This window comes from Carcharhinus amblyrhynchos, chromosome 5 (assembly GCF_965287045.1).
Source record: "Carcharhinus amblyrhynchos chromosome 5, sCarAmb.v2.hapA, whole genome shotgun sequence".
Lineage (NCBI taxonomy): Eukaryota > Metazoa > Chordata > Chondrichthyes > Carcharhiniformes > Carcharhinidae > Carcharhinus > Carcharhinus amblyrhynchos.
Window position 1 is genome coordinate 60,785,299 of NC_137328.1, and position 25,871 is coordinate 60,811,169.

Sequence of the window (25,871 nt, forward strand, 5' to 3'; positions counted from 1 at the left end):
GAAAGCCAGTACGCCATACGCCTTCTTGACTACATCCTCCACCTAAGAGGCTGATTTAAGAGTCCTATGGACCCGGACCCCAAGGTCCTTCTGTTTCTCAACACTGCTAAGACTCCTACCCTTGATACTGTACTCCTTCATCCCATTGGACCACTACACATTTATCCGTGTTGAAGTCCATCTGCCACTTCTCCGCCCAGTCTTGCATCCTATCTATGTCACGCTGCAACTTCTGACATCCCTCCAGACTATCCACAACACCACCAACCTTCGTGTCGTTGGCGAACTTACTAATCTATCCTTCCACTTCCTCATCCAGGTCATTTATGAAAATTACCAACAGCAAGGGTCCTAGAACAGATCCCTGGGGCACTCCACTGGTGACTGACCTCCTTGCAGAAAAAGACCCATCCACAACCACTCTCTGCCTTCTGCAGGCAAGCCAGTTCTGGATCCACAAGGCCAAAGCCCCTTGGATCCCATGCCTTCTCACCTTCTCAATAAATGCTAGCTTAGCCCAGCAATGCCCACATCTCACAAATATTTAACAAAAAAGGTAAGAATTCTGGATTGTATTATTGAGTTTTGGGTCAAAAACCTGGAATTCCTTCCTTAATGGCATTATGGGTCAACTCACAGCATGTGTACTGCAGTGTTTCAAGGCGGCAACTCGCCACCACCTTCTCATGGGCAACTAATGATGGGCAATAAATGCTAGCCAGCCAGCTACATCAATGTCCCACAAATGAATAAAAAAAGCAGGATATTTAGAAAACATTATAACATCTGGCTGGGTCACATTCTGTTAGAGAGACTGCGTTTAACCAGATGTTAAAAAGCAAGAGGTTGTTTCCCCGCATGAGAACTAACATCGAAATACCCAAAGAGGAGTACTTCACCTTATCAGTAAAAAGTGTGTGTGAAGTGGTGTGATTTGTTTTTCAGCAAATTCTAGTCTCTGAGGGCAAGTTTACTATTTTGATTCGAAGTGCTGAATCTGGGCGCAATTCAGATCTGACTTGGAAACCTGTTCTCAGGTGCTGTCATACACTGTTAGCCTGAAAAGAAATTGTGGATCTGAATTGCACTGGGGGCAGGGCTTATTGCGCCCAAAATGCTGCTGCTCTGATCAGAGCCTTTAACTGCGCATGCGCAGTGAAAAGAAAATTTGAAAAACATCGCTCCTGAGCCACAAAAAGTGGATAAAGCAGCCCAAAAGCAAAAAGCAGGAGGGATGACCCCCACAGACATCACCCCACCCCACAACGTAATTGTCCCCCTTATCTATCCACCCCTCCTGCTAGCCAGACCGATCATGACCGCTTGCCCCCATTCCTTCCCACCGATCACACGCAGAGTGGCGGCGGTGCCCCCTGCCCCAGAGATACCCCTGCACCTGGCCTGCCTACCGCCTCCTCCAAACCCAACACCCCCCCCAAACAACCATCACCAGAGAATTATCTGGCCGGCCTTCTCCAACCCCCCAGAGAATGATTGGACCTCCCTTCTCCCCCCACATCAGAGATCCATCTGGCCTCCCTCCTCCTCCCCTCCACCAGAGAGCAAAGTGGCCTCTTTCCTCCCTCCTCCCCCCAACCAGAGAGTGGTCTGACCAACCCCCCACCCATCTGAGTTTGAGCGCCGTTGGAAGCTCTGAACTTATCTTTTCAGAAATTGGAGCGCCCGAAACAGACCTCTGTTTCGCATCAAACCTGGAAGCGTGGACATGATGGCAAAGGAAGAAATTCCTTTGCAGGTAAGACTGGGCGTCCAGCTCATTAAATCAATTTAAAATGACATTGAGCCCATTTCGGCCGCAGTTCTGATCATGGCCATTTTCGAGACTTGGTAAATAGTGGGAATCTGTGCAGACACGCCTCACGCCTGACTTTACCAAGTTTTCGTACCTGAAAACAGGCGTGACGCAATGGTAAAAAACATCGGGCCCATTAAATACAAAATAAAGCCCTGACACTCACTCTAAGACCAACACCATAACAATTTATTTATCCAACAGTGAACAAACTAAAGTCTTAACAAACTGAATACGTCTCTTCTGTTAACAATTCCCAAATAAAACAAGATTCTAATGGTATGCTGTTCCAAAACATACAATTCCCACTCATTAACATAAATAGAATTAAGTCACTCTTTAAATTACAACCAGGTTTTGTGTCTTCTGGAATATCCTGGGCCTTCTGTCAAAAACTTTTTTCTTCTTTGGTATCTTTGCTATCTGGATGGTGCTTTCTCCAAGGCGTATATGAAACTGAGAGCCCACGATTCTCTCTCGAGAGAGAGTTGAGAGCTGCTATTCTGTCAGACGGCAGTTGTCTCTTTGTTCCACTGCCCCCTTCTTGTATACCTGTGATGGCACATCAATATTTCCCAGGATTGGTCCTAGGTTGTCAAAACTATCAGATTTAAATTTAGTAGGCTCTTGGTATCTAAGTGTCTGATTCAAATTGATTGACTAAGTTCAAAAGCCCATGGTCTTGGTAAAATTTGCTGCTTAGCCTTTCACTACATGTTCTGGTTTGGGGCTAACTTCCTATCTCCGAATCTACAATTACACTACCCAACTTCACAACATAAATATATTGGAATACTTTTTGGAAGTCCAAGCAATATGGTTAAAGGGAAACCTGTAGATGTGGTATACTTGGAGTTCTAAAATGCATTTGATACACTGCCTGAGATCATTACTTACACACAATAAGATCATATAATGGAGGGGGGTAACATATTAGCATGGATAAAGGATTGCTGAGCTAACCAGGAAGTAGAGTGTTTGGGTAAGTGGGTTATTTGCAAGGATGCCACAAGAATCAGTGCTGGGGACTCAACTATTTACTATCTATTTCAACAGCTTGGAGGAAGGGATAGAATACCTAGTTGCTAAATTTACTGGTAACACAAAGTGACATAGGAAAGTAAATAGTAAAGAGGATACAAAGAATCATGGGTTAAATAAAATGGACACACATTCGGAGATGGAGGTGGAAAATGTGAACACACCCACTTTGGCAGGGAAAAAAAAAAGCAGCATATTATTTAAATGGAGAGGGGACCGCAGAACTCTGGAATCTGTGTATCCAGATACTAATGTTTGTAATTCATGTATCAGCTACAGCAAATGATTAGGAAAACAGCATTTATTGCATGGGGAAGAAAGTATACAAGTAGAGCAGTATTGTTATAGCTATACAGAGCGTAATGAGATAACACCTGGAGTACTATTTACAAATTTTGATCTTTTTACTTAAGGATATAATGGCATGAGAAGCAATTCTTAGAAGATTCACTTGATTGATTCCAGGGATAACAAGGTTATTTTAAGAGGGACCATTGGACAGGTTTACCCATTGGCATTTAGAAGAATGAGAGGGGACATTTGCTGAGAGGATGCTTCTCAATTTGGGGGGAAACTAGTACTAGGGAACACGATTTTAAAATCTCCCATTTAAGACTGAAATTATGAGATTTTTTTCCTCTGAGGTTGTTGGTCCATGGACATCTCTTCCCCAGAGAGCAGTAGAGGTTGGTTCATTGAAATAATCAAGGTTGAGTTATATTTGATTGATGAGGGAGGCAAGGGTTATGGATCTTGACAATGGAAAATGAGCACAGCAGTAGGACTAACTGGATAGCTTTTTCAAAATCCTGAATAGCTCCTTTGATGCTTTATGCATATATGACTCTAAGGTAACTGTAGTGGCAGTAATGGCCAGGATATTTGATGATGAAGGAATAGATCTAGTAAAGGCCTTCTTTTTCCAGTTTGCCCCTCTGACAGCTCCTGCTGTTTTCAGAATTTTTCCGCATTTAAAATCCTTTGTGACTTCTCAAAGTGTGGCATTTTTGAAACTAAACTGAAAACTGTCAATTCCCAATCTTATTCGCACTTGAGAAGAAGAAGACTGCTATATGAACTAATGATGTTATTTCCTTTCTTTAGCTGTCGCAACTATGGGATAAATCACACTCGAATACAAGCATTGCAGTCCTGCAAGGTTCAATGGTCAAGTTCACTTCAGAACAGAAAGCAAAGGCAATATTCTTAACAAATTAGATATTCCAAAAACAACAAAAAAAATGAAGTGACATCAGAAGAAAGGTAAAAAAAATCCAAGAAAAAAAAAATGTCCTCTAATGCCTTGCTGAGAAATAAAAAGGCAGATTATCTCTATTGTCTGAGGTAGCATGTCTCTTCTGGAATGAGTAGGTCACAGTAATAATGCTCTAAAGATAGCATTCTGGCTGTTCCACATAACGGTGATATAAAAAATCCCTATGAAGTACCTCATGGAAATTTTTACCTGTATGAGTTGTTCTGTGTTGTTGTAGTTGGTTTTGAACTCGGGTCCATCACGGTTAGCCTGGAAAATAAATGTTAAAATTGATTTGTCTCTCATTTTATGCAACATGCAATGATTGAATGGCAGTTCATTTATAAAACTTGGGATAAATCATTGCATCTTTCGTAGAAAACCAAGTTTTAATAAATAAAAACTTTTGAAACAAGTGAGCTGAACTCATGAGATAAGTTTTAACAGTACTTTTAAATGACCTAAACAGCAGTTCTTAAAATGACCAAATATTTACATAACAAAAACAGAAAATGCTGGAAAATCTCAGCAGCTTTGACAGCATCCGTGAAGAGAGAATAGAGCGAACGTTTTGAGTCTTGATGACCCTTCGTACAGAGCATAGCTAGACAAGTAGAAGTGAGTGTCAAACCAAAAACTAGGAAAGCTGAAATTCTCAAAACATTGATCACCCATTTTTTAATCAAATGGGAAGGACAGGAGGCAGGAGTAGAATCCACAATGGACACGCCAATGCCAACAAGGATACAACTGGAGCAGTGGACACTAGAGCTAGAATTTCTAGAGCAAGCAGTGGAAAGAGAAATGCAGGAGAGAAAGGAAAAAGAGGAAGCAGAATTCTAATAGAGAGCTTTCTAGAGGAAAGCATTTGAGAAGCATACTTGGAACTTTCAACTTTGATGGCATGCTCCTGTCTCTCTTTGGGTAAAAGCTCACAGAGATCTTTCCAACATCAAAAAATCATGAAACATGTTCCACAAGACTGACCAGAAAGAACACATCTGATCAGAGAAGGAGATTGTTCCCATCAATCTCCATAACAGCATCTGCTAGCCTCTCATCTTCAACTTCGCTTGGTTGGATGGGAAAAAATATTTCTTGGAAAATTAGAAAGTTTCTGTGGACAAATGGGTATATATTGATCTAAGTGCCAGTATCCTCCGTAGCTGCTCTGCAGAACAGAACACAAAGGGATAGTAGCAGTTGATATTTCTCAGTTAAAAGCTTCAAAAGAACTGCAGCATAAAAGCTTTGTAAAAAAGAAAAATAAGTTCAGGAAAGTATTACACAAGCTACACTTGGCCAACTCCAGCTGAGCAAGGTTGCTATAGATTATGGCTGCTATGTCACTCCTACCCTGAGGCAAAAAATGTTTAAAATATCCTGAGAAATGAAGTGGAGTGAGATCACAGAAAAACTGAAAAGCATGTGTATTTTTTCAGTGTCTCAAAATACAGCTAATTAAGGGGAGGGGTTTGTTGCATCAAAGAAATTTGGGCTCAGCTGTAAGACTAGGCAGGGCATGGATGTGAAACAACATGGGAGGTTGCAATTGTTCATTAAGCCAGCCAATGTGAATCAGGGTATGTGAATAGTTGAAGAAAGTAAACTTGGTTATCCATTTAAAATTTGTTGAATGTTTACATTTGATGATGTTATCAGTTTATACAGTGCTATGTGTGTTTTTTCTTCTGTTCCAATTTACTTGGGAAAGAAAATCAATTTTGTGATTACAGCTTGAGCACAACTGGGAAATAAATTAGAAACTAATGGAGGAAGAAGAACTGACAAAACTTCATAGTTACAATATAAACAATGGTGACCACAAGCAAAATAAATAAATTAAAATCTTCCATGGTCCAAACTCCATTTTACCTTAAAGTATTCAATCGTAAGGAGATCATCTTCATAATTGTCCAGTGTGGTGACAATATAAACGGGTTTGTTGTCAACATCTGAAAAATATTTTACATCTGGATTATAATGGATAAATTCCAAATACTTCTAATTACATACCTAAAGCAATTAAAATCACATCCAACAATTTTTCACAATATCTGCTCGGTTCTTCATCTATCTTTTTGAACCTACTGCAACTGCTCTGCTACAAAGAGCATTTCCCATCTTGACATTGCCTGTGTCCAGCCTTGCCCTCTGTCTAAACAATCCTTTCATATTCCTGAGGCTCAATTTCACCAATGCTCTTGGCCAGCAATCCTTCCATTTTTTAAATCCTTTGATAGGATGTGGGTGTTAATGGTAATTCCTGATTATCCATGAATTGCATGACTTACTAGGGCATTAGAGAGGGCAGCTAAGAATCAAGCACATTGTTGTCAATCTGAAGCCATACATATGCCAGAGGCGGCAAGGACAGCAAGGACGTCAAATTTCCTTCCCTAAAAGGCATTTGTGAACCCCAGAGGTTTATACAACAATGATAGTTTCATGGCCACCATTACTCAGATTATCCGGATTTCTAATTCCAGATTTTATTATTTGAACTTAAATTCTCCCAGCTGCCGTAGTGGAATTTGAATTCATATCCCAGAACAGTGCCTACTCTCTTTAAGCCTACATAATTGCAACTCAATAAATTTTTTTTTAAAACAGAAATTCAAGCTCAACTAACTTGCTTCAGTTTTCTCTGGGGGTAACAGAGGATCAATTAGGGTAAAGTGGTTGATGTGGTGTGCAAGAAATCCAAAAGGCATTTGATAAAATGGTACATGACTGGTTTGTCCACCAAGTTGGATTCCATGCAATAAAAAGGGGCAGTAGCAGTAAGAATACGAAATTAGTTAAGTGACAGGAAACCATAGTGTTCGATGATTGTAAAAGCAAGAAACTGCAGCTGCTGGAAACATGAAACAAAACAAAAAAAGCTGAAAAACTCAGCATATCTGACAGCATCTCAGATGCAATCATACGGCACTTATTGCAACAAAAGAGGCAAAATGTGATTCACACCAGGAGTGGGAGGGGGCAGGATCAATTCTCACTAGGAAACTGGCTGTTGTGTGAGGGGAACGATTATACATGCCCCTTGATCCCTCAGTGTTCTATGTCACTCCTCCCACCACCCCGGATATTGCCCTCCCGCCAACACAATTGCTCGTCTCCCCCGCCAATCACTGCCCCAATACCCTCCTGGCCGATTGCCGAAGCAGAGTACCTTCCCACCTCCCCATCATTGCTCCGCTCCATCATAGCCCCACCCAATACCTGGTGAGCAGTACCAGGATGTCAGGCTGGCACTGCCCGTCATTACCTCTGACCACCTGGGCCTGGGGGGCAGGGGAGAACATAAGAACATAAGAAATAGGAGCAGGAGTAGGCCATCTAGCCCTTCGAGCCTGCCCCGCCATTCAATAAGATCATGGCTGATCTGTCGTGGCTCAGTTCCACATTCCCGCCCTCTCCCCATAACCCTTAATCCCCTCTCTTATCAAAAACCCATCAACCCGCTTCTTAAAAATATTTAGCGAGGCAGCCTCCACCACTTCAACGGGCAGAGAATTCCAGAGATTCACCACCCTTTGAGTGAAGAAGTTCCTCCTCAACTCCGTTCTAAACCGCCGCCCTTTTATCTTGAGGCTGTGCCCCCTAGTCCTACTGTCTTTTTTTGAGCGGGAAGAGTCTCTCCACCTCTATCCTATCCATCCCATTCATCATCTTATACGTCTCAATGAGATCTCCCCTCATTCTTTTAAACTCTAACGAGTACAAGCCTTGTTTATTCAGCCTCTCCTCATAGCTCAACCCCCTCAACTCCGGTATCAGCCTAGTAAACCTCCTCTGCACTCCCTCCAAGGCCAAAATATCTTTGCGCAGGTGCGGCACCCAAAACTGCACACAGTACTCCAGCTGCGGCCTCACCAATGCCCTATACAGCTGCAGCAAGACCTCCCTACTTTTATATTCAATCCCCCTCGCTATGAAGGCCAGCATCCCATTCGCCTTCCTGACCACCTGCTGCACCTGCAAGCTGGGTTTTTGCGACTCATGCACAAGGACCCCGAGGTCCCTCTGCACCGTCGCCTGCTGCAGTTTTTCGCCCCGTAAGTAATAGTCCTTCCTACCATTATTCCTACCAAAGTGGACCACCTCACACTTGCCAACATTAAATTCCATTTGCCATTTCCTAGCCCATTCGCCCAGCCTATCTAGATCCTTCTGCAGACTCTCCACACCCTCCGCACAATTTGCCGTTCCCCCAATCTTGGTGTCATCAGCAAATTTCGACACCCTACACTCGGTTCCCTCCTCCAGATCATCTATATAAATGGTAAAAAGCTGAGGCCCCAGCACCGACCCCTGGGGCACTCCACTAGTCACCATCCGCCAATCCGAATAGCACCCGTTGACCCCCACTCTCTGCCTCCTATTTGACAACCAATCCAGTCCTTAATGGCCATCACTGGAGATCAGACATGATTCTCGGCTGTGGGGACCTACCCCAATAATCGGCTGGCATGACGAGCCGATCAGTTAATGTTTCACAAAGAACTTTGCTTCAGAGCATCAAATGGTTGATTTTTCAAACTGGACGAAGGTAAATAGTGGGGTTCTGTGATAACATCTCTGCTTTCCTCGATTTATAATAATTATTTCGGAATGGATGTACAAGGCCACTACTGCCCCTTTCAAAATTTGCAGATGATGCAGAATTTGGAAACATTGTGAACTGCGAGGAGCATAATGATCAACTTCAAAAGGACAGTCAGGCGAGTGAAATGTGAGGACAAGTGGCAGATAAAATTTAATGCAGTGACATGTTCAGTGATTCATCTTGATAGGCAGAACTAAAAGTTAAAAGGCAAAATTCCAAAGTCGTTGTAGCACCAGAGAGACCTGGTATTTATAAATATGAGCAAGAGTTCATGTTTGTCACAAATTAAATTCCTATCAAGAATGTTTAATTTTACCATATCCATGTTGCTCAGAGTGTAATCAATTTTACCAAAAAAAAAGTTAAAACATTTTCAGAGAGCCTTAGTACAAGATACTCCATGATAAATAGAATGCCTAGATTGACAACTGCATGTCCAGCACAGGAATGCTTAAAAAATGCTTCAGTGTAAAGTTGTATTAAAGTTGATGAATGAAACTACTGCAATTCATTATATTCACAAGTGGGGCAGGGACTACATGTTGCAGAAACGACTCTCAGGCAGTTTGATTCCAGCTGAGCTATTTATGCAACCCTCAGATAAATGGAACAATACAGCCAGTATTCTTCTGGAGGCAAAATATATCTTTAAAATAATTTTTAATCGACCTTATCAAGGAGTAGGGCTACTCCAGATGTATATTATTATTGAATCAAACAAAAGACCATTAAGTTCTCATTATAGGTCATCAACCTGATAGATCAACTCCCTCCATAGATGCTGCCTGACCATCTGTGTTTATTTCAAATTTTTAGAATCTGCAATATTTTATTTTGGCAAAGCATATTTACCTTTACACTAAGCTCTGGATGGATTTCCTAGTTTCATCACAGGGATGAAATCCTATATGCATAGCTCCTCTTAGTTTCTCATACCATAGCTCTTTCACAGGATTTGGGCAAAATAAGATATTCTGACTTTGTGCAGATGAATTCTTCACAACTTTAGACTGGAGATTTTGGAAGACTTCTGATTGAGCCTTTGCTGCCTGGCATCAATCTTAGTGAAAGGTAATTTTTAGTAAAAACTGACAGTGGAGATATTTGTGGCATCTATGCAGAAACATAATAAAGCTAAAAAGTATTTTATTCACCAACATATCACTAATTTAACAAATGTATTTTGGCATGTATCTAGGGTACCAATTCGGAAAATTAGAACTGATCCAGAATGAAATGAACGCATTATGGGCCACAATTGAAATGTTTACGCTTGAGGTCAGCTACAGAGCAGTAGCCTGGAAATCAGATATGTTGCATAAACTGTTAGAGATAAAGTCACCACAGTTTTAGATGACCATAGGCTGACTGATGGGGCCTTAACTTGAGGACCACCACACCTCAGGTGAAGTGCAAGGTTGAAAAGGCCAGGTTTCAAAAATAACCAGTATGGAAATTGAATTTGCACTGTTGATGTTGTTCCACATCCTGAACCAGCCATCCAGCCAGAGCTAACCAACACCCCTTGTTTTATAAACTATTAATATTTCTCACAACTCAAATCAAAGAATGAAAACGATGGACAAAAATTCCAGAGTTTATCATTTTTAAATCTGGGTATTCATAACATACCTATCTACTAAAAATCTGTTCATGAGATGTGGCTGTCATTAGCTGGGCCAGCATTTATTGCCCATTCCTAATTGCCCTTGAACTGATTGGCTTTTAAATGCCCTCCAAAGTGACCTAGCAAGCCAATCACATAATTGTGGTTGCTATGTGTGATCTGGAGTCACATAGTTCAGCCCAGGTAAGGATTTCAAATTTCCTTCCCTAAAGGACATTAGTGAACTAGATAGGTTTTTATGATTATCAACAATGGTTTCATAGTCATCATTATTTCCAAATTTCAAGATCTTCTGTGGTGGGATTCAAACCAAGGTCCCCAAATTGTTGTCCTGGGTCTCTGGATTGCTCATCCAGTTATAACACCACCACGCCACCACTTAATGCAATATTATAAAACTACTTAAGTTGTTTTCCTCTTACCTGTCTGCTCTGGACATTTTAAGCTGACTTCTTTCAGAAAAGTACGTGAATTCATATCATACGTTCGGACATTTAGCTCTGTACCAAGTCCTAATATTTCCAGTTCTAGTACAGGGCTTTCAATACCCTCTACATGACGACAAATTCCCAGTGACATCTAGACAGGCATAATCGAAATTATAACGATTAGAAAAATGCAAACTGTATTTTGAAACCAAAATTCCATATAATGAGATGCATCCTATTATCTCATTTTTTGTATCATCTTTTGTCTCTTTCCTAGGTATTGTGTTGACCTTAATATGTAAAATTCTGCAATCAATTTGATATGCATTTATCAGGAGGTTGGTGAGGATGGGTGGTTTCAAGCATGCAGAAGTAATCAATAGCCCAGATTTTGCAGTCAGCAGTGAAGCAATGACATCTGCTGATGACCTTAAAAGAAATCTGTTCACAACATCTAGCAATCTTTGTGGTGTGGACCTCCCCTTTCCCGACTGCTATTTAAATCTGGCATCAAGTCAAGGGAATTACCAATTATGCAGCAGTAGTGATGTAAACAAGCAGGGTAAGCAATCAATCCAAAAGGCAGCACAGTGGCAAGCACTGCTGCCGCACGGCGCCAAGGATGACCCGGTTTCAATTCCCGACTTGGGTCACTGTCCGTGCAAAGTTTGCACGCTTTCCCCGTATCTGCACTGGTTTCCTCTGAACGCTCCAGTTTCTTCCCACAGTCCAAAGATGTGCAGGTTAGCCGAACTGGCCACGCTAAATTGCCTGTAGTGTCAGGGGGATTAGAAGGGTAAATACGTGAGGTTGCAGGGATAGGGCCTGGGTGGGATTGCCATCAGTGCAGGCTGAATGGGCTAAATGGCCTCCTTCTGCACGAAGGATTCTATGATTTTATGATTCTATGAAGTACTCTAACAAACTAGGAAGTTAAAAGCACTGACTCTCGAATTGAAACATAAAAGTAGAAGTTACTGCTAATTTTCTGTGTGTGTACTGTCTTTTTAAATAAACTTTATTCGATAAAAAAATTTTATGCATACCCGTGCCAAAATTCAAGTGCAAATCTTGTGGTCTAGGCTAACTTCATAAAATCACCTTGGAGTTTCTGACCCGGATTATAACAACATTCAATGATACTTCCATTCCTGAATGTTCCACCATCAACATCATAAGTGTTAACATTGAATAGAAACTGAACTGGACTAGCCATATAAATACTGTGGCTAAAACAGCAACAAAGGCTGCAGCATGTAACTCATTTCCTGACTCCCCAAAGTAAGTCTACTAACTACAAGTCAGGTGCACAAACACTCAAGAAGTTTGACACCTCAGGGCAAAGCAGCCGCTTGAGCAGCATCACATTCACAACCTTGAACATTCACTCTATCCATTTTCTCACAGCAACAATCTTACTCTACAAGTTACATGGCAGCAACTCATTCAGACTGCTTTGACAGTATATTTCAGAACCACTAAACACAACGTCTGCAATTCGTACACCATCCTGTGGTGGAAGTTAATCACTATTGTTTCATTGTCGCTAGGTCCAAATTCTGGGATTCTATCCTTAACGACGAGGACGAGGACGAGGACGAGGACGAGGACGAGGACGAGGACGAATATCCAGGGGTATCAAGTGTTTAGGAAGGATAGATGGGAGGAAAAAGGGGGTGGGGTAGCTCTGCTGATTAAGGATAATATCAGGGTGGTAGTAAGGGAAGATATAGGCTCCAAAGAGCAGAACGTGGAATCATTGTGGGTGGAGATAAGGAACAGTAAGGGGAGGAAGACGCTGGTGGGTGAAGTCTATAGGGCCCCAAATAACAACTTGGAGGTGGGGCGGGCTATAAACAAGCAAATAAATGATGCGTGCAGAAATGGAGCGGCGATAATTATGGGGGATTTCAATCTGCATATTGATTGGTTGACCCAAGTCGGAAGCAGTGGGCTTGAGGAAGAGTTCTTGGAATGCTGTAGGGATCGTTTCCTTGAACAGTGTGTGATGGAACCAACGAGGGAGCAAGCTCTCTTAGATCTGGTGTTGTGTAATGAGACAGGAAGAATTAGGGATCTTGCTGTGAGGGATTCTCTTGGGATGAGCGATCATTGTATGGTTGAGTTTTTGATGCAGATGGAGGATGAGAAAGTAGGGTCCCGAACCTGTGTCCTCTGTTTGAACAGAGGGGAGTACGATAGGATGAGAGAGGAATTGGCAAATGTAGATTGGGGACGCAGATTGGTTGGTAGGACTGCTGAGGAACAGTGGAGGATCTTTAAGGAGATCTTTTTTGGTGCTCAGCAGAAATATATTCCGATGGTAAAGAAGGAATGTAGGAGAAGGGATAACCAGCCGTGGTTATCGAAGGAAATAAAGGAGAGTATTAAATTAAAAGCTGATGCGTTTAGAGTGGCTAAAAGTAGTGGGCAAGTAGAAGATTGGGAGAGGTTCAAAAAATCAACAAAGAATGACTAAGAAGTTGATAAAGAAAGGAAGGATAGACTACGAAGCTAAACTAGCACTAAATATAAAAAAGGACAGCAAGAGTTTTTACAAACATATAAAGAGGAGGAGGCTGGCTACAGTGAATGTTGGACCCTTAGAGGATGAGAGGGGGGATTTAGTGGTGGGAGTTGAGGAAATGGTGGAGGCTTTAAATAAGTTTTTTGCCTCGGTCTTCATGGAGGAGGATGCGAATAGTTTGCTGGATATTAAAGATAGAAGGATGGTAGGAGTTGAGGGCCTGAATGCGATTACTGTCACTAGAGAGGTAGTGCTTGATAGACTAATGGGACTGATGGTGTACAAGTCCCCAGGACCAGATGGAATGCATCCCAGGGTTCTGAAGGAAATGGCAGAGATAGTGGATGCCTTAGTGATTATTTACCAAACTTCGCTGGATTCCGGGGAAGTGCTGGAAGATTGGAAAACGGCTAATGTTACGCCGCTGTTCAAAAAAGGTAGCAGGCAAAAGGCAGGGAATTATAGGCCGGTTAGTTTAACGTCTGTAGTTGGAAAAATTCATCAAAGAAGAAATAGCGAGGCACCTAGAAAAGAATGGTTTGATAAAGCAGACGCAGCATGGATTCGTTAAGGGGAAGTCGTGTTTGACAAATTTATTGGATTTCTATGAGGATGTAACTAGTGTGGTAGACAGAGGGGAACTGGTGGATGTGGTGTTTCTTGATTTTCAAAAGGCGTTTGAAAAGGTGCCACACAAGGTTGCTTCAGAAGGTTAGGAGCCATGGAGTTGGGGGTAAGGTGTAGGCGTGGATAGAGGATTGGTTGTCTTAATAGGAGGCAGAGAGTTGGTATCAATGGGTGCTATTCTGGTTGGCAGTTGGTGACTAGTGGAGTGCCGCAGGGATCGGTGCTGGGGCCTCAACTATTTACTATTTATATAGATGATCTGGAGGAGGGGGCTGACTGTAGGGTGACGAAATTTGCTGATGACACGAAGATGAGTGGAAAAGCAAATTGCGCGGAGGGTGTGGAAAGTCTGCAGAGGGATCTGGATAGGCTGGGCGAGTGGGTGAGGACCTGGCAGATGGAGTATAATGATAGCAAGTGTGAGGTTATTCACTTTGGCAGAAATAATAGGAGGAGGGATCACTAACTAAAGGGTGAAAAGCTGCAGCATGCTATGGTGCAGAGGGACCTGGGGGTCCTTGTGCATGAGTCGCAAAAACCCAGTCTGCAGGTGATCAAGGCGGCGAATGGGATGCTGGCCTTTATAGTGAGGGGGATAGAATATAAAAGTAGGGAGGTCTTGCTGCAACTGTACAGGGCACTGGTGAGGCCGCAGCTAGAGTATCGTGTGCAGTTTTGGTCGCCGCACTTGCGCAAGGATATTTTGGCCTTGGAAGGAGTGCAGGGGAGAGATGAGGGGGTTAGACCAAGAAGAGAGACTGAATAGACTGTGTCTGTCCTTGTTGGAGTTTAGAACGATATGGGGGGATCTTATAGAGATGTATAAGATAACAAAAGGGATGGATAGGGTAGAGGTAGAGGGATTCTTCCCGGTCAGAAAGGACAGCAGGACTAGAGGGCACAGCCTCAAGATAAGGGGGGTGATAGTTTAGAATGGAGTTGAGGAGGAACTTCTTCACTCAAAGGGTGGTGAATCTCTGGAATTCTCTGCCCGTTGAAGTGGTGGAGGCTACCTCGCTAAATATGTTTAAGTCACGAGTAGATAGGTTTTTGACAGACAAGGGAATTAAGGGTTATGGGGAGAAAGCAGGAAAATGGAATTATTCAGCCATGATCTTATTGAATGGTGGGGCAGGCTCGAAGGGCTAGATGGCCTACTCCTGCTCCTATTTCTTATGTTCTTATGAATGTATCTATATCACTTGGGCTGCAGAAGTGCAAGAAGAGGGATCACCACCATCGCCTGACCAAGGACAATTCAAGATGGACAATAAGTAGTGCCCTTGCCAGTGGTGCTCACATCTCATGAGCAAAAGTTTCAAAAAGGTGTAAACTTTGTGAAGCATACAGCCCAATCTATTCTTGTGCAGAACATCTGTATGGCACAGTGCCAATTCATCCAAAAGATGGATAAATGGCAAACATACAAATTAGGAGTATGAGTAGGCCATATGGTCCCTTGAACCTGCTTCACCATTCGACAAGATCATGATCAACTATGTTTCAAGGTAATTGACAAATGTATGCAGAAGCAAGCGAGCAGACAAAGATCAATATAATCTTTGAACAATTCCTGAAACAACAATTAGCATTCATACAGAGCCTTTGATATAATAAAACATCCCAAATCACTACCAGGAGCAGTACCATTCAATTGATACCAAATTGCACAAGGAGGAATTAGGGCAGAGTTACCAAACGCAGGTAGCAAGAATGTAAATTATTCAAGTACTTTTATAGTCCCTTTAAATAATTCAACGTGGAACATACTCAGTTGTTGCTAGTATGATACAGTGACAATTGGACAAAGTGAAGAAAACATCAGCAAAGACAAAAGCAAAGTAACAGCAGGAGGTGTCTTTTATTTGTTGGTTTTTAATTAGGAGGTATTTTCCTTTCCTTTCAGGAGGTCTTCTGCTGGATTAACTATTTCCGATAATGGTTTTGCTGACTACCTCAGTCAGCTTTCCGATTTAAAGCTTAAACTTTTAGCAATAGCTTAAGAAACCACTATTGCTAAATTTAGTATATCGTTTACTACCTACCTAGGAGTGGGATAGTCTTGAGTACTCACATGAATATCCACATTTCAAGAAAACATTTGCATTTTTATTTAAACGCAAAGTAAAACTTACCTAAAGCAGCACTGATCTTTATTTTAAAACATGTAGTACACTGGCCTGATACAACTGGATGCAACATAGAAATAACTTGTAATATAAAATAGGATAGTCCTACACAAGTCATAGCAAATAATCCCATTTTGTTTGTTCCCTTGCCTACTCCAAGAAACTTTTCTACTACAAGGAAAATGCACATAATATTTAGTATATGATTAGTTTAAAATCCAACTAAATTTAAGACTTAGATGATAAAGCAGTATTCACAAGAAAACTAACAATATATTATAGATCCCCACATGTAAAAATAAATGACTTGGTAGTTAATAAGTTCCGCACATAAGACAGTTTGGGCAGAATTTTATTGCTCTCCACTGGTGGGTTTGCAGGCAGCTGGGCCTGTAAATTTCTCATTATGACCGTCCTGCCAGCAACTTGGTCTTAATTTTACATTAGGCCGAAACTGATCTCCTATCTTCACCCTGTGAAAACTCCTGCACCTTTCTGCATCTGGACTCTGGGACTTGGACTATAAGAATGCCACCTGTTCTAAATTCTGCCCATTGTTGCTACAAATGCTACTGGGATTATAGAGTTGCTGGCCGATCAGATTGACTGGTCATTTCTGAGGTGGGTCTTGCATCCAACTAAAGGGGCAGAAATCCTGCCTCCAGCCAATCAATGTTGCTTGATGTGTTAAATGGCTGCAGGGCTGCTGTTGTTGGCGGGAATTGGTATGATTCTTGCCTAATTTACAGGTACTGCAGTGGGAAACCCTGTCATCCAAAAGGTCCTGCTTTAATTATTTTAAAAAACTGCACAGATATGTTGGTGAGATGAATGAGGATATATTGAAATTAAATATGGAGCTTTTCTAAACTGGAATGTAGCTCAGCATCAATAAAAGTGACAAACATTTTAGGACAAATTTGGTGGTCTAAAATAGGGAAAATAATTACCTTTGTTATTTCAAATCGCAATTGAAAGTCAGTCATATTTTTCAAAGTTTCTTGCTTTCTCAACTGATTCTTGCTTGGACTTTCTGCTCTTTGTGGTAAATTATCTTTGGCTAGCAGAAACGCTGGTTCATCCACAGGTGAGCTTGGAGCATCATAAAATTCGTCATCTGAATCTGTGGAAGCCAAGTCTGGTTACGTATTTTACACAGAGAATTTTTATACAGTTTATCAAAATTAATGCATCTTTATTAATAATATTACAAATGTGGGCATTATTTCTTCTTAGCATGAACCGCAGCAAGTTTCTATCTGAAAGACGAGCTATCTTTACTACTTAATTTCCTATTAGTTTAAAAAATCTTAGTTCACCTCAAATTACTCCATTCATGAACGCCGCCACTGCCGCCCAGACCAATCACGCCACCCTCATCTCCTCCAATCCGATTGCGTCTGCAAAATGGCAGTGGGCACCCCTCCCCTTCTATCAGGTTCCCCCTGTCAGGCTCCCCACCCCGCACCCCTCCAGGCACCACCCTGTGGACAGTGCCAAGGTGCTCAGTGGGCATTGCCCAGACGCCAGGCTGGCAGTGCCAAGGTGCCAAAGTGGCACTTCCCCTTGGTCTCCCTAGGAGACCTGAATGGCATCCGGTTCCACCAGCAAGGCCTAAGAACTGTTTTCCATTCATGGAGAGCAGGTGCACGCTGGAGAGGAACTCTTTCAGTGAAGCCATAAAGTAAAGTCAGCCTGGATGATTTAGTGCCGGGCTCACTTAATACATGTAAATCAGTATTTAAGTGCATTCTGCCCTGGAAATTCGGCTCCTGTAAAATCGCGAGTTGAGAAATTGGGCCTGATCCTGATTTCTTGGCTCTTGCACGATTTTACCTGCTTGCTCCGCCATCAATGATCCAGTAAAATTCTGCCCATGGAATCTGGTAATCACACTGTTACTCTTCTCACTCACAGGCAAGAGAGGAAAGGAAGAACAATACATCGAGTGAACGCCTAGTTTACCAAAGGTGGGAGCAGAACCAAGTGGAAGGGGTGGCAAGACCATCTCCTCATACAGAAGAACAAGCCCAGAAAGCCATTGCTCAGAGACACCATGGTAAACCCAGGGCTTTCAGACAGCATCCAACATACCTGCAAATATTTGAAAACTATATCCAGGAAACTGGTTGATCTTATCTGCTACATTCTTCAGGATTTGGCACCATGTGGATTTGGGAGGGCATCCACTGCTAATGTCATTGAAAGTTACAGTGGCGCCACAGGTGACCTCTGTGGGGTTTCACAAGCCTCTGTACTTAAATGTACCCAGCAATCTTCATGAGGCCACATAACTTAGTCCATTTCGACCGGGATCAGACAATTCACGCTGCAAGAGTGATGGGCTTTGTGCAAATTTCTAGCTTTCCACAGGTGCAGGGCGTCATCCATTGCAGTCACATGGCACTTAGTTCCATTGCTTGATGCCCTGGAGGTCTATGTGAACTGCAGTGCTTCTATTTATTGAACGTTCCATTGGCCCACGACCACACTACACACACCTGAAGTGTGCGCTCAATCCCCAGAGAGTGTGCATGACTTCTACATTCTGAGTTGCTCTCAGATCTCTGACATGTTTCAGGGTCCACAGTGTCAAGGGCTGCCCACTGAGTATCTCGAGGGAGACATCTGAAAATATGGATTTTGAAAAATGATGGCCATCATTTCTTGATGACCTACAAAGTGTAGCTGGAATGTGCTGGAACTGCCAAATGTGGTGCCCCATTGATGGCAGTATTGAGGTGAGGTGGGTTGTGCGAATCAGAGGCTGTAATACTAACTATGTATAGCAAACAGTTAAGACAAGTTTGTGAAATATTTAAAATTGTGGGCTGGTTTCATGATGATAATAATAGCAATTACATAACACCTTTATCATTATAAAACATTCCAAGATGGTTTGATGATTAATGAATAAAACAAACCACACAAACTGGTAAAAAATTGATAAAAAGCATTAGTAGAATATATAAATATGCAGAACAATAACAAGTGTCATTGCCTAAAGAAATGAAGACTGAAGTCTATTTTGGACACAAGTCAGACAGGAATATAGTTTAAATAGGGAAGCATGAGGATTGTCAGAGAGAAGTGAGGGGTTGAGATAAATGAATATTGGGAGAAAACCAAAGGGATCCTGGTGCATGGTCCAAAAACAAAAGCCACTGGGATCGTGTGCTTTATCTAAAAAGTTATCACAACTGGAGTTAAAGAAGTGATCCATTGTCATGTGGAACATGTATAGGTATCCTCCTTTGCCAGGTTATTCTCATCCTGATTCATCAGCATAGCTGTCTGAAAAGATTTATATACAAATTAAGAGACTAGGTAAACTCAGGTCATATTGCCTACAATCAAAAATCTAACTGGGTGAGATGTCAAGAATAAATCAGACAATCATTGGCAGTAAAAGTGAATTCAGAAGTGGAAAGCAGAATATGGAATGCACTGTCCCAGGAGAGACACAGGTGAGAAATAGTTGAAGTGCACAAAAAGATGGATGTTTATATAGAAGTGAGGACACCAATGAGTTTGAATGAAGGGTACAGGCAGAATGCGATGATCCATTTGGACAATATGAAAATATTATATTTTCATTGGCTGAAACACTGTACAATCTTACCTGCCACACTCAGAACAGAAGAGTATAGATCCTTGTGTACTGCTCTCCTTTGTACAGACCGTGGAGTCATGTTAGGTGATAATTTCTGTGGCTAAACAAATTTCACATACAAGATAAAATTAACTAGATTTCAATTATATTTTCAAAAAGCATTATTTATTTAAATATGCATTTTAAAAATTATTCATCCAATGGTATATATTTCATTAAAAAAACAGTTGAGTGTTTAATAAAAATACAGATTAATCTACAGTAACTTGTAGAATATTATGTGATTTATGAAGCATATTTTCTCCAACTAAAAAGCTACTAATACTTTACAGCATTCCATGCATTTTTCACTCCAAATATAATGGTTTAAGCCTACCTGAAGAGATTTTAAAGATGCTGGTGGTGAATTACTTTTCGGTTTAGGAATACTATCAATTAATCCCAAAACTCCTGTCAATTTTTGGTCTGAGATGCAAATTGAAAGTAAAGCAAGTCCTCCATAGAATTTAAATCTATTTAAAAGGAAACATAGTAAATTCATATATGTATATAGTACATTTTTATGTATATAAATACACACACACACATACAGTAATCAATATTTGCAGAACAATCTTTGTTCATCATTGGAAAACAAGCCTATGCTAATCTTTAATTTTGGTTTGTGTATAGTGAAGTACATCCCACTTAAAATATAGATCTAAAGTCATTTAGAAAGACTGGCTTAAGTTAATAAATGGGCAAAAGACAGGATTTATAACAACACTCCAGATGGACTTGTTGGGCAGAGTGAAAATTATACCACATTGTGCAATAAAAAGGATATGTAGTAAATCCTATCAGCTCAAATGTAAATTGAATGTCCAAATAGAAATAAAACAGCAGAATCAGAACCAGTGAATATGATATGATTATTTTTCACTTGTAGCTAGATGTAGTTCTTACAAATATTCAAGGTAAGTTTGGTAACGTATCTTATTGAATTATGATTTTTTTAAAAATTCATTCATGGGATGAATGTCTTGGCCAGAATTTGTTGCCCACACTTACTTGCCTTTACTGAATGGCTTGTTAGGGCATTTAAGAATCAACCACATTGCTGTAGATTGGGAGTCACATGCGGGCCAGCCCAGGTAGGGATGGTAGATTTCCTGCCATAATGGATGTTAGCGAACCAGGTGAGTTTTTACTACAACCAACAGTCATTAGGAACATAGGAATTAGGAGCAGAAGCAGGCAATTTAGTCCTTTGAGCCTGCTCCGCCATTCAATCAGATCATGGCTGATCTCTCCTGATATCAAATTCACCATGATGTGGAGATGCTGGCGAACTGGAGTAAGCACAGTAAGAAGTCTCACAACACCAGGTTAAAGTCCAACAGGTTTATTTGGTAGCACAAGTCACAAGCTTTCAGAGCACTAGTCATGCATTAAGTGAGTGGGGGTTGTGTTCACAAACAGGGCATATATAGATACAAACTCAATTTACAAGATAATGTTTCCTTTCTTGCATCTTTGTAGAAACTTGATGTCTGTATCAATATGAGTAATCTTCTTGGTGATCCTCTCCATCTGGAGAGGGCAGTTTGCGGTGTCTGCCTCATCTGGACCTCGTTGGCTTCACATCTGACACACTGCCTTGCAGGACCCCATCACCTTCATCCTGATGATGTCCTCTTCATCAGAGGAGATTGTACAACTCTTCATCTCCTCAAGCAGATCCCCTCCTCAGGCACGCGCTCTCTTCGTTGCAGCGTGACGTTTCAAGGGTGCAGCAGATGACGATGATTCATGACCCCATCTGTGGATCGTATTGTCGTTCTCCATCAGACTGGTCCAGGCACTGGAACCCCTTTTCACTGACTCAGTCATGGAGCCCACCTCTCTCAGTAATAACTATTTGTGGCGGAACTGTACTGTTTGCAACATTGGCATGCGTTTCTGATCACGCATCTTTGCATCACCAACTGTCTAATTCCACTTCTTTAACCTTGTCTGATTCTGCTCCTTCTTCAACTCATCTGCTAAACTGCTATCCATGTCTTTGTTACTTGTAAATTTTGCTATTCCAATACTCACCTTGTTAACTTTCCATTTTCCACCTAACACAAACTTGAGCTGTTCCAAATCTCCTTTGCCAATATCCTAACTTGTTTCTATTTATTCTTCATCCAGGTACCCACTGACCTACGCTGCCTCCTAGTTCAGCAACTTTCAAAATTCTTATCCTTGTTTTCAAATCTCCCCATGGAACTCTTATTGTCTGTATCTTCCTATACAGTCTTGATATCTAATCTTGAATTTTGCATCCTTATTTTAAATCACTCTACCATTGGTAGTCATGCCCAGGCCTCAAGTTTTGAAATTCCATCCCTAAACTTATTTGATTCTCTATTTCTCACTTCTTTTAATGTGCACTTTAAGGAATCTCCATAACTATTACATGGCCTCTCAAAAATGCAGACAGCACAGAGGGAGAAATGTGGAACCCTGACAGCAGCCCAAGATATTCTGGCAGCAATAATTCCCATTGAGATGCAGGTATGACTGATGCATCCAGTGACTGTGCAGACATGCCAGTGTGCTGGCAAGGTTGAACACAGCGCAGGGAGAAGGCCCTGGGCTGAGAGACCTGCCTTCATCTTGCGCAGGAACCAAGTTTTCACTTCAGACTGAGAGGAACAATGTTCATCATAACAAGGAGCCATAAACCAAGTGACACTGATGTGAGTTTATTTACACTAGTTATCATGTACAAGTGATTAACATCCATGAACATGCAGCAAAGCTATACCTTTGAGATCCTTCTGATACTGCCACTATATCTTAGTGCATTCCCAATACCCACAGCAGAGGTGGAAGCAGCCTGCTGACCACAACACCCAGTTGTCTATGATGAACTTGGTGGGCATTTTCTGGAGGGCTGAGACCAACAGATGGCAGAGGAAGTCTAGAGAGCTTGACTTGTTTTCAGGGTCCTGCCATCTGCAACGTCACCCTTCTTAGCCTGCGGAGCTGGAACTGAAGGGGTGACAGGAAGAGGAAATTCAGAAAGCCAGATTCTCCAGACTCATTTGAGTGCATGGTCCCAGGTGTGCAGCTGCTTATCCTCCTCCCTACGGACACCCTCGAGTCCGTGACTGACTCCTTCAGAAAAACGGGCAGGCAGTGAGAGCTAGAGTTGCCCCACCCTACTCTCATGTTGACATTGATGGATACCAGCAAGTGTCTCCACAATAGAGTGCAGCTTCTACAGCAATACAAGGTCAAGATCTCCACATGAGCTGCCACACTACCAGTGTTGACCTCTGTTTGTTGGCATGATGGTGCTATCACCTCAGTCTGAAGGCAGACAAACTCCTACATCTTGCCTTGCAATCTAAGGAGTGTAGCAGACATTCCTTCCCAATATTTCCTGAGCTGGTCTTTCCAACTCCAGTAACTGAGGTGTGACATAGTCCAGTGGCTCTATGTCTGACTCAAGCAGATTCCTGATTTCCGGCAATCCTCCGAATGCTGGCAGCCTGGATTCTCCCTACCACCGTCTGCTGTGGATCAGAATGCAAGATTGCCAAATTGTAACTCCAGATTATTCTACAACTTAGTCCAACTAAGTTGCATGTCCTGCATCAGTGGAGGTCGTGAGTGACTGTTGTGAAAGGTTTTCAGTATCATTGTCCCAGATTCCCACACAGCCCTCTGTCATGATGTCCTTTGGGCTGGAGTAGAGGACCTGGCTTATGGCAGCTCCTTGGCTGTTTCCCAGGTGTTCCAGGAAAAAAAGGAAAGATAATTAGTACATGGCAGGAGCCTGTGAAACAGGAGACATCATTCACAGCACGTTTACATGATAAATGTTATAGTGCTGGACCCTCACTTGACTAAGTGCCGCTGACCTCACTGGAGGGTCCACATCCTCACTGGCCAACTGAACTCCTCAGTTTTCAAAGTCTGGCAGGGCCTTAAGTCCAATAATTTCTCAGCCAATCTGAAACCATTTCCTTTGTTGTATGCCAGCTTGCCTGCATGATGACAGTTTTTAAAAATTCATTTACAGGATGCGAACATCGCAGGACATCTTTATTGCTCATTACTGTGGATCTGGAATCACATGGTAAGGACAGCAGTGAACCAGATGGGTTGTTACAACATGCGCCAATGGTTTCATGATAATCATTGGACTTTTAATTCTAGATTTTTACTTCATTCAAATTTCATCATCTGCCACGGCGGAATTGAACCTGGGTCCCAGATCTTGTCTTGGGTCTCTGGATTACTAATCCAGTGACAATACCACCTACTGCATCCCAGAAATAGATTGACAAAATGTAATAAGGACAGATGAGAAGAATGCCTAGCATGTGTAAGTGGTGTCATGGACAGGATTAGGGTACGATGAAGTTGTGTGCAGCGACACCGCTTGAGTTGGCGGGAGTGAGACCCCTGTGGATGTGTGAAGGGTTTGAGCGTGAGACAATGGAAAATTATGTGGAGAGTAACTTAACTGAAGAAACAGAGATGATCATTCATTCTCTTTTGACACTGGCTGGTTGTCCTCCTTCTTTGGAGAGCAACGGTGCTCACCAGCATTGCCAGCACCTCCCATGTTGTATTGGTGACCTTACTTGCTGGTCTCCACCCGGGCCAGGGGTACATGCTTTCCTAGCAGGTCTTCCACTGCATCCAATAGACACTAGGGGCAGGTGTTGCAAAATTTGGGGGCAGCATATGTCCTGGCTTTGGAAGTCATCAGTTCCCAACAGCTTCCTATCCCTTGAAGAGTCCTAATCTATACAGAGGCAGTTTTTAAATATGATGTCCAGATTACTGAAGCTTTGGACCGTGGCGGGGGAGGTGAATCAGAGACCGCCCCACCAGTAATCCAACACAAGATCCATGCCTCTTGTTTAAAAGAAAAACATCATTGCAAATGATGTGGAGTGAAATGCCACCATTATTAATGGTGGGTTGAATGCAGATTTTCCTGTCCAATATCAGGCTTTGTCGACTTGAGGGAAAATTCCATCCTTAATATTTTTTGGAGACATTGATTTGGAAACCAAAGCTTTAGGCAGCAATTGTGAATTTGAAGAGTTTAGGAAAAATCAGTGTGGGTCTTTATCACATAGTATTGAACTGGTCCAGCACATTCAATTTAGCCTGAAATTACATCAGAGAGATGTTCATTTTGCATTATAACTAAATTTTGAGGAATGTGAACCATTGGATAGAATGCACCATTGTAAAGTTTTCACCGTTGCATTTCTGTAAATTATCAATAGTAATTGCATTATTCAACAGGTGAGACAATATAGTATTGTGCAACGATAATCAATTTTCACTTTTATTCCACTAAGTTATGATTACATCATTCTTAAATGTTTTAGTTTTAACACATGTTTAACATTTACTGCTCAGCTTTTGCCCACCTAATTACATGCATACATACTTAGGCATTCTTGGATCAGAGACAACCATTGCTCTGGATAATTCAAGCTTTAAATCCATAGGCTGTAAGATGTGCTGAGACGATAGCTTTGTTTTGCGAGCTGCTTTCCAATCCTCATCTAAATCAAAACACCACAGGCAAGAAAAACTAATTTGATTAGCTTGCTGATAATTACATGTTACAGGAAACACCTATTCCTCACCAAAATGAAAATTCCATGCATTTTCTTTCATTAATAGGTAGTAACCACAATTTGGTTTAATGAAAAAAAATCTAAACTTGCTGATTATTACAACTGAATATCAATCACTCAAAATACAAAGGTTTTATACACTACACATATTAATAATAATCTTCAAAACATTTTCATTATCAGAAAGATCATTAAGTACCTAGTGATAGCTTTAAAGATTTTAAATATTTAAGCAAATACATACGTGGTTTAGCGTAGAGTAGTTGAATACTACTCAGTTGTATATCAAAGCAATCATAAGCTCTCTCCATGATATCTTCTAAAGTGCTTTCTCCAGCAGTAACTTGTGGAAGACTTGCACGGCTTTTACTGGTCATCTTAAAGATTTTTAAAAAATTACAAAATATTTAAAGAGGACCAAGTGAAGAATTTTACTTTTCTTGCACATATGGACAAAAAACATCCTGACAATAATGTTGATTACAAAAATTTAAGACGGACCTACACACAAGCTAGACAAAGTAGTTTATTCTATCAGTATTTCAGGATTTCGAAAA

The 25,871-nt window shown here is 41.5% G+C and overlaps 1 protein-coding gene across 4 annotated transcripts in view; it reads right to left on the reverse strand.

The window, feature by feature from the left end:
* The window catches only part of vps13a (vacuolar protein sorting 13 homolog A), a 405,759-nt gene that overhangs the window by 238,969 nt on the left and 140,919 nt on the right, over nt 1-25,871 (reverse strand). For all 4 annotated transcript variants that reach the window (XM_080188886.1, XM_080188884.1, XM_080188883.1 and 1 more), the window contains exons 21-28: nt 25,559-25,691; nt 25,122-25,239; nt 20,049-20,184; nt 19,682-19,772; nt 17,010-17,182; nt 10,771-10,927; nt 5,985-6,064; nt 4,320-4,379 (exon numbers count right to left, since the gene is read on the reverse strand). In XM_080188886.1, the coding sequence (XP_080045012.1) occupies nt 4,320-4,379; nt 5,985-6,064; nt 10,771-10,927; nt 17,010-17,182; nt 19,682-19,772; nt 20,049-20,184; nt 25,122-25,239; nt 25,559-25,691 (948 nt within the window). The remainder of the gene's footprint in view (nt 1-4,319; nt 4,380-5,984; nt 6,065-10,770; nt 10,928-17,009; nt 17,183-19,681; nt 19,773-20,048; nt 20,185-25,121; nt 25,240-25,558; nt 25,692-25,871) is intronic.